This window comes from Camelus ferus, chromosome 27, assembly GCF_009834535.1.
Source record: "Camelus ferus isolate YT-003-E chromosome 27, BCGSAC_Cfer_1.0, whole genome shotgun sequence".
Lineage (NCBI taxonomy): Eukaryota > Metazoa > Chordata > Mammalia > Artiodactyla > Camelidae > Camelus > Camelus ferus.
Window position 1 is genome coordinate 4,819,932 of NC_045722.1, and position 9,457 is coordinate 4,829,388.

The window sequence follows — 9,457 nt, forward strand, 5'->3', positions numbered from 1 at the left end:
ATTGTGCTTTTGATATAATATCTAAGAAAGCTTTGCCTGACCCATGGTCACAAAGATTTTTCTACCTTTTATCAGGTTTATGGTTTTAGGTTTTATGTTCCTGTCTATGGTCCATTTTGAGTTAATTTTAATATGATGCGATTTATGGGTCGAAGTTCTTTTTTTTTTTTCCCCAATGAATGTCCAATTGTCCCAGTACACTTTGTTGAGAAGAATATTATTTGTCCATTGAATTGACTTGGCACCTTTGTCAAAAATCAGTTGACCATATATGTGTGAGTGTACCTTTGGACTCTGAATTCTGATCTGTTAAAAGATAAACTGAAGTACACTAAAATTTAGAAGAGTTTATTTGAGAAAACATGAATTCAAATTGGGTAGCACCAAACCAACAGTGGTTAGAAGCACTCTACCAGCAGGAGCTATGAGTGAAGGCTTTCATAGAGCAGACATGGAAGCAAAGCAAGGAAATTGTTTGATTTGCTGTACCTTAAGCAGTTGCCTCATTTGGGAAAGTCTAGTTGGCCCTTTGTGATTAGTTGTTCGTAAGTTTCGATTTCTTAACCTTGAGGCATTTATAGGAATTTACCCTGGATTAGGTTTTGGTTACTTACAGGGCATTAGAGCCACCTCAGTCTAATGGCCTCCTTGTCTAATGACTTTAACAGTGCCACTGACATATGTATCAATCCTTTTGTCAATACTATGATGACTTGAATATTGTAGCTTTATAGTAAATCTTGAGATAAAGTAGGGTACTTTTTTTTTCAAAGAAGTTTTGAATATTCAAGGTCCTTTGTATTTTCACACGTATTTTAGAATCATCTTGTTGATTTCTATGAAAGAGCCTGCTGGGATTTTGATTGGGATTGCCTTTAATCTATAGATAAAGTTGGGAAGGATTGAACACTTTATAATATTGATGTTTCCAATACATAAACATTTATTTAGGTTTTCTTTAGTTTCTCTCATCAATGTTTTGTTGTTTTCAGTATACCAAATTTTCACATATTTTGTCAGATTTATACCAAGTATTTCATGTTTTTAGGCTATTGTAAATGGTACTATTTTAAAATTTTCCATTAAAATTTTTCAATGCAAATGTAAGTACAGTTGGATTTTCTGTGTTGCTCTTGTATCCTGTAATTTTGCTAAACTCACTTGTTATAGTAGCTTTTTTGTAGATCTTTATATTTTTCTATATAGTCAATTATGTTTTTTGGTATTAGAAGCAGTTTTATTTCTTCCTTTATAATCTGTATGCCTTTTATTTCCTTTTCTTGGCATTGCACTGGTAAGGACCTCCAGTTAAATGTTCAGTAAGAGTGATGAGAGCATACATCTTTGCTTTTTCTTGATCTTGGAAAGAAAGCTTTCAGTCTTTTACCATAAAATATGACAATAGATGGAAGTTTTTAGTAGATATCTTTCACTGAGATGTGGAAGTTCCCTTTAATTCTTAGTTTGCTGGGATGTTTTATCATGAATCTGTGTTGAATTTCTTCCATGTCTCTTAACTTCTCTTTTATATTTCATGTTTTTTATCATTCATTGCTGAATTCTTGGTAATTCCTTAAGCTTTATATTTCAGTTTACTAATTCTTTCTTCAGCTTTGGCTATTCTGCTTTTCACCTTGTCCTTTGAAGGTTTTGATTTTGATTATTTTTATTAGTTAATTTTAATTATTATAATTTTCATTTCTAGAACTTGAACCTGATTCATATTCAAAATATGGCTAACTTTGTTAATTTATTATTGTCATTTTTTTCTGTCATCGTGTTTTTAATTTTTTTAACTTCTTGAAACATATTAAAATACTTATTTTCTATTCTGTATCTCATCATTCCATTTTTATGATATTTTGGCAGATCTCACTTTGCTGTGTTGTTTCTGCTGATTCATGATCCTTGTAGTTTGTTTCCTCATGAGTTTATTTATTTTTTTATGAGCTTATATTTCTTGGAATTCTTTGAGATCTATGTTTAAGATATGTTCTTCCAGAGAGGATTTTTGTTTGTTTCTGCCCATCATTTAGGAGTACTTCCAACTCAGAACAACTTTAAAGTTAATTTTTAGCTTGGAGTTTTGCATTTGCACAGGGAACATGATTTGGTTTGTGTCAGGTGAATATAGGAAAGATTTTTGGGGATGAGCTGGGTTTTCTCTCCCCTGTTTCTCCCCTAGAGCATTGACTTTTGAGAAACCTCAAATCTGAGGGAGCAGGGGAGCCCTTGATAACCCCCCTTCCAGGCCCAGACCTTTTCTTTTCTTTCTTCTTCTGTTTCTTCTCCTGTTTTGGTTCTCCTAAAAGCAGAGCCTTCAGACAAAAGCCTGCATGTAGTTAATTTGGGAAGTGATCCCTGGGAGCAGGAGTAAGAGATGGAGGGAATGAAACAAAGAAATACGTGAAGCCAGTACAAAGTTGCTTTATCGAGGGGACCTCTGATACGTTTTTGATTCTCTCTGACTTGGAGGCAGGTTAACTATTCTAGGCCCCTTCCATCCTGCAAGGACCAGTGATTCATTATCACAGGATAATGTTTATTGCAAATAGCATCTTGACCAAATAATCCCAACCAGTAAGAAGTATATTCATTTCAATCCTCAGACTCAAGTCACTCCAGAAGGATTATGCTAAGAGCTGTTCATCATGTTTTCCTACAGCGATTATACCAACATCCTGATATGAACTACAGCTAAAGTCTTAGGCTCCCATCTGTGAAATGATTTCCTGGGATTCTTTACTCTGTGCTTTCACTAGCAGTCTGTACATGAACTCAAACCATCTCAGCACTCTCCTGACTGCCTGTATCTGGGGGTTGAATGTTGCTGGATGGCAAGCTTTGCTATCAGCAAAATGATGGTTGAGTTTGTAAAAGCCTGCTAAATACCTTTTCTCCCCCTAGTTTATTGAGATATAATTGACATACAATACTGTTCAAGTTTAAGATGTAGCTAAAATGCCATTATAAAATGATTATTTGTGTTATACCAAAACCAAACCAAAACAAAAAACTCTCAGAATCTTAAAATAATAATCATGTATTACCATACTCTGCGGGTCAGCTGTACCTTGACTGATCTAGCTTCAGGCTCTAAGCCACGGGTTGAGTTCAGGGGTGCTCTACGTGTCTCTCATTCTCCTTGGACCAGCGGCAACCCAGGGCAAATGGTCTGTTCCCAGACACTCACGCCAGGATCCAGACTGAAGGAGCAACAGCTATCTGGGGAATGTTCTTATCGTGGCCAATTACTGCCGCACAGGAGGGCATGTCCTATTGAGCAAGCACATTTCAAACCTTCTCTTGTCAGATTCACAAACTTCCTATTGCTAAAGCAAGTCATAGCCAAACCCATAGTCAAAAGGGGGAAAAGTATTCTCTGTCCACTATGACAAGGGTGCGGATGGAGAATTCTATTACAGGGGAGCAAAGATTGGACCAGTAATCCAGTCTATCTCAGCCCCTTCAGCTCCACGCCACTGCCTTGCTTCAAGCTCCAGCATTGGACAATAGAAACAGTTCGCTGGGAGGCCTGCCTGCCTCTAGTCTGGTCCTTCCAAACCTTGCAGCAGCCAGAGTGATCTTTTTTTTCACTAGCTCTCTTCCATTTTTTTTTTCTCTAATTGTGGTTAAAGAAAGAAAAAGTAACGTAAAACTGACTGTCTTAACCATGTCTAAGTGCACGGCTCAGTATTGTTAAGTATATTTACGTTGTGACGCTACCGATCTCCGAAATTTTTTCATCTTGCTAAATCAAAACGCTATTCCCATTCAACAACAACTCCCCATTCCCCACTCCCAACCCAGTCCCTGGCAACCACAATTCTTTCTGTTTCTATTAATTTGGCTACTCTAGAAACCTCATATAAGTGGAACCATATAGTATTTGTCTTTTTGTGATTGGCTCATTTCACTTAGCACCGTGTCCTCAAAGTCCATCAGAGTTGTTGCACACGTCACAATTTCCTTCTTTTTTAAGATTGAGTAATATTTCATTGGATATATGTATATATACCACACTTAGCTTATCCATTCATCCATTGATGGACACTTGAGTTGCTTCCATGTTTTAGCTATTATAAATAAAGCTGATATGAACATAGGTGTACAAATATTCCTCTGAGACCCTGCCTTAAATTATTTTGGGTGTATGCCCAGAAGCAGAATTGTTGGATCATATTATAATTCTATTATTAATTTTTTTAGTGACTTCTATACTGTTTCCCACAGCAGCTATACCATTTGACATTCCTACCAATGATGCACAAAATTTCCAACTTCTTTGCATTCTTACCAACACTTGTTATTTTCTGTCTTGTTTGTTCGTTTGATAGCAGCCATCCTAATGGGTGCCAGTTTTTTTAATTAAACTTTTTATTTTGTGATAATTGTAGAGTTGCATGCAGTTGTAAGCAATAACAGATTCCAGGGGAAGGGTATACCTCAGTGGTAGAGTGAGTGCTTAGTGTACAGGAGGTCCTGGGTTCAATCCCCAGTACCTCCATTTTAAAAACTTAAATAAATAAACCCAATTACCTCCCCCCCCCACCACCAAATAGATTCTCTGCACTTGGTTCCTGTCCCTCAGTTTTTGCCAATGGTAATATCTTGCAATAGTACAATATCTGCACCCTGGAAATTGACATTGATACAATCTACCAGTCTTATTCAGATTTCAGCAGTTTACATGATCTTTTTTAACAGATTAATCTGGTCATATTACTTCCCTGTTTACAACTTTTCTAAAGATATTCATTGCATCATTTAAATTAGTAAAACAAAAATTAAAGTAGAAATTAGAAACAATCCCAAATGTTCAGCAATAGAGGAATGGTTTAATAGATTACATTACATCATATAATAGGCATACAATGCAGCCATTAAAAAGGACACAGTGGCTGTATGTGTACTGATGTGAACTGGTTCCTGTGGTCCATTATTTTCCTACTGAGAAGAGCCAGGTACAGAAGAGTGAGGACCCTTTGGGTATAAAGACATAGGGAAGGATAGGAAAGACGTTGGCTATAGTGGTTGTCTTTGGAGAGAAACAAACTGTAGGCTGAGATTCAGGGGTGAGATGAAGGTTTATTCACTCTATTTTGCAATGGTTCTCAAACTTTTTTTGGTTTGGGATCCTTTTATACTCCTCAAAATTACTGAGGACTCCAAAGCACTTTTGTTAATGAGGGCTATTAGAAGTTAAGGCTAAGAACATTTAAAAATATTTATTAATATTTTAAAATATTAATTCATTTTATTCATTTGTTTCTTTCATCCTGCCCAGTTATGTGGTGATCTTTCTTGCAGCTTTGGTTGTATGAGATCTTCTGCCAGCATTCAGTAGGTATTCTGTGAGAACTGTTTTACATGTAGATATATTTTTGATGTATTTGTGGGGGAGCTCCATGTCCTTATATTCTGCCCTCTTGATCTCAACCTATTAATTCATTTAAAAATAACTATAATAAACCGACTGCATGTTAATATAAAGAACATATTTTTATAAAAAGTAACTATTTTTTCCAAAACAAAAAATTTATTGAGAAGAATGGCTTTGTTTTGCATTTTTGAAAGCCTCTTTAATCCTTGGCTTAATAGAAAACAGCTTGATGGTCATATCTGCCTCTGCAGTCAGTCTATTGCTATGTATTGTTTTGGTTGAAGCAAGTGAAGAAAATTCAGAGTCGCAAAGATATATAGTTAGAAAAAGAAGGAGCCTTTTAATAACCTTTAGATAATATTCTCTGACAGCACATTGAAATTCAATGAGTAGCAATTTCTTAAAGGTTAGTTTCAATGTAGAATCTGATACGATAGCAAGGACATTTTCATACTCTCTTACATTAAAATCTATTGTTCTGTTGTGCATTTTGAATGAATTTTTTATGTGTGTATGGTTTTGTAATATCATGCATTTGTCATTTGGAAAGGATTAATCGAGTTTTGCAGACCTTCCAAATTTTGACACTTCTCATTGTACAATATTAAAAAATCACATTTGTTACTGTCACTACTAATCTCATCAGAAAAGTCTTTAAGTACTAGTAAGAGAAAAAACTGCTGTTTCCTCTCTGCTCACAACACTTCTGACTCCAAATGTATGGGTTTGGTTTTTTTGTTTTGTTCTGTTTTGTTTTGTTTTGCTCCATCAGCTAGTTCTCTGGATACCACCTGGGTGTCCTACAATTCAATTCTGACACTAACTACTTGAAGCCATAGCAGACCCTCTCAGGTTAAGGGCTCAGTCCCACAAGACTGTCCCCACTTCAAATGCCAGCCACATGGCCCAGGTTGTCACTTGTACTTCCAACTAATCAGCTATAACTCTGGGGTTCCCACAACCCCCTTTTCAGGTTCAATAATTTGCTCTAAGGGCTCACAGAACTCAGGGAAACATTTACATCTACTGGTTTACTATAAAGAATAAAAGATACAGATGAACAGGTACATAAGTCACGATCTGGAAGAGTCCTCAGTGCAGGGGTTCTATCCCCGTGGAGTTGGGGTGCACTGTCTCCCAGCAGATGGATATTTTCACCAACTCAGAAACTCTCCAAACCCCTTTGGTTAGGGTTTTTATGGAGGCTTCATTAAGTAGGCAGAGTTGATTAAATCATTGGCTATTGGTGATTAAGTCAGTCTCAAAGCCCTGCTCCCCTCCCTGGAGGTAAGGGATGGACCAAAAGTTCCAACCCTCTGGCAACCAGCCCTTTAAAGGGTCACCTCATTAGCATAAACTCAGTAGTTGAAAGGGGCTTATTATGAGTAAGAAGAGACCTCTTCTCACTCCTATCACCCTGAAATGCCTGAGGGTTTTAGGAGCTCTGTCCCGGGAAAGGGAAGAAGACCAAATACGTATTTCTTATTCTATCACAGCATCATAACTAGGAAGTTGTCAGGCTCACAGTAGTGGACACAAGTTTTCCAAAATTCTAACTCTTGCTTGAAATTTCGAATTTTATCATAAGCAACAAATAGTTGTTTTTCATGGAGTGACAGGCTCACTTCACTCATTTTCCAGAAAACATCTGCCAAATATTGGAGTCTGAATCATCATCGTTTGTCAGTCTTTTTTTCAAATAAAAATGGTATTCCATGAAAAAAGCAGCTAGTTTGGCTGGCAACTCAAAGAATCACACAAGTGCTTTTCCTTAAGACAACCAACATCCTTTGATAAGCAGCAGAACTGCTTCGTGAACCCTTTCCTCTTTCTCACACAGAATATTAAAAAGACGAAGACATGTATCACTCACAGATTAAGATTTAATAAAATTAATATTTTTTACTGCTCCATCAAGGACATTCATAAATGAAACTTTTTTTTTAATTGCAAATACATGGCAATAAGGAATACAACAACGACTAGTGTAGTTCAATGTGGTGGGGAGGGAAAACTTTCCCTCTGCCCTCTTAGGTTCAGAATCTGGGGGCCTGTGAATTAAACTAATAAGAGACAGATTTACAGGAGAAAAGGCATTATAATTTTTATTAATATTTACATGCATGGGAGTTCACAGAAAAGAAGTGAAACTCAAAGAAATTGTAAGAAATTGGGGGCTTATATACTAACATTCTATTCTAACAAAGGAAAGGGGGTTGGGGGACAGTAAACTGTGGGAAAGTGATGAGGAAATACATGAGGGAACTGATGGAAGGCAGGATTATTTTAGTAAGGTCTGTCTATGCAGACTCATCTTGGTGTCCATTCATCTCCAGTGATGAGTCGTTCTTCTCTTCCTGGTACTGGGGGAAACACCTTCACAAAGGAAAACTCATGTCCTGCTTTTAGGTAGATAAAGGGAAGAGAGAGTTTGCAGACACCACCCTCTATGCTTCAGGGAGTGGGTGTGGGAGGATGTTGTTGTGAGTAGCTACTGGGAACTCTAGTGGGACAGTTCTTGGGCTACCAGATAAAACACAGAATGCCCAGTTAAATCTGAATTTCAGATTAAACAGTATTTTTTTTTTTAGCATAGGACGTTCCAAATAATGCATGGGACATACTTATGCTAAAAAAAGAATATTCAGCATTTATCTGAAATTCAAATTTAACTGGTGTCGACTGAAATAAATGCACAGCCTATGAGTTGAGAGTTATGTTTTATTTGGCGGGCGCCAGGATGACAGCCTCTCAGATCACTCGGAGGGACTGCTCTGAAGATGTAGGGGAGGAGCTAGGATATATAGGAGCTTTACAACAAAGATCAGGTAGTTGGAACAATAAAAGATTACTTGTTATCTAAAGAAAACCAGGCATCTCAAGTTAAAGAATTTAGTGCTTTTCTATATATGGGAGGAAGCAAACATTTGGGCTCATTGAATTCATTCCTTTGACAAGCATCTAGCTATCTAGGGCCAGCATCTTGTCCTTTCTTGTTCTGGGTCCCCTCAGAGTGCACCATGGTGAGTGGCTGCAGAGGCCGGGCTGCAGGCCTGTCTTCACTGGGGGGTGGCGGGAGCCGCTGATGACTTGATGACTTTAGCATTCTTTGTTTACTGATGTAGTTTTCAGTATTTTTTGTTCACAGGGTCCTGGCTGGATGCCTTCTGTTTTGTTTTGGTTTTTAATTTAGGGGGTGTGTGCAGGGAGGTTAGGTTGGTTGGTTGGTTTGTTTATATGAAGGTACTGAGGATGGAACCCAGGACCTCGTACATGCTGAGCACACACTCTACCACTGAGCTATACCCTCCGCCACTTCTGGTCTAAATAGAATGGTTTCCCACAGGCGTGGACACCTAGATCAGAGGGTACTAAGTGGCACAAGACTGCCACCGCCCCTGTCATTTGCAGGCTCGGGGCAAGAGTACGTACAGAGGCTCCTGCCCGCGGCTGGCCCCCCTTCTCTTCCATGACATATTGCGTGTTTCAGAGGTGGCCCCTACAATGTACCCCAGTGCCTATGCTTACCATGTGCTTTGACACTTGTCCCAGTGAGAGGTGGCACCTGTGTGCCCTGCCCTCTCATGCAGGCAGCCTTATGACTCCAGCAGAAACGATGCTCTATGGCTTCTGTAACTGGGTCACAAAAGGCGATACAACTTCTGCCTGATTCTTTTCAGGACTCCTGCTCTTGGAGCCCAGCTGCTATGCTGTGAGAAGGCCCAGGCCCACGCCAGTGGACGCGGGGGTGCACTGCCCGCAGCCCGCATCTGAGTGAGCAACTTTTGGACTGACTTTCGCCCCAGCCACCCTCTGACTGCCACCACATCAGAGACTCCAGCTGAGCCTGGTGACTCCAGGCCTGTGAAGAGAACAATAAATTGATTGTTCTTGTTTTCCACCACTAAGTTTTGGGGGCAGCTGATTCACAACAGTGACTGGAACATATTCTATCACAGGCTCCTTCCTGTGCCATGAGCGGCCTTGGACTCGTGTGTGGGCACCCACACGAGTGTTCAAATTCTGCACTCTCCCGTGTCCTCCTGCGCAATAGTCACCGTTGGCCAGCCCTCG

The 9,457-nt window shown here is 38.9% G+C and overlaps 1 protein-coding gene across 1 annotated transcript in view; it reads left to right on the forward strand.

Moving 5' to 3' along the window:
- PPCDC (phosphopantothenoylcysteine decarboxylase) overlaps positions 1-9,287 on the forward strand; it is a 47,291-nt gene extending 38,004 nt beyond the window's left edge. Inside the window, exon 6 of the mRNA XM_032469334.1 lies at positions 9,064-9,287. Within this exon, the coding sequence (XP_032325225.1) occupies positions 9,064-9,161 (98 nt within the window). The 3' untranslated portion in view covers positions 9,162-9,287. The remainder of the gene's footprint in view (positions 1-9,063) is intronic.
- Positions 9,288-9,457: the final 170 nt, after the last annotated feature.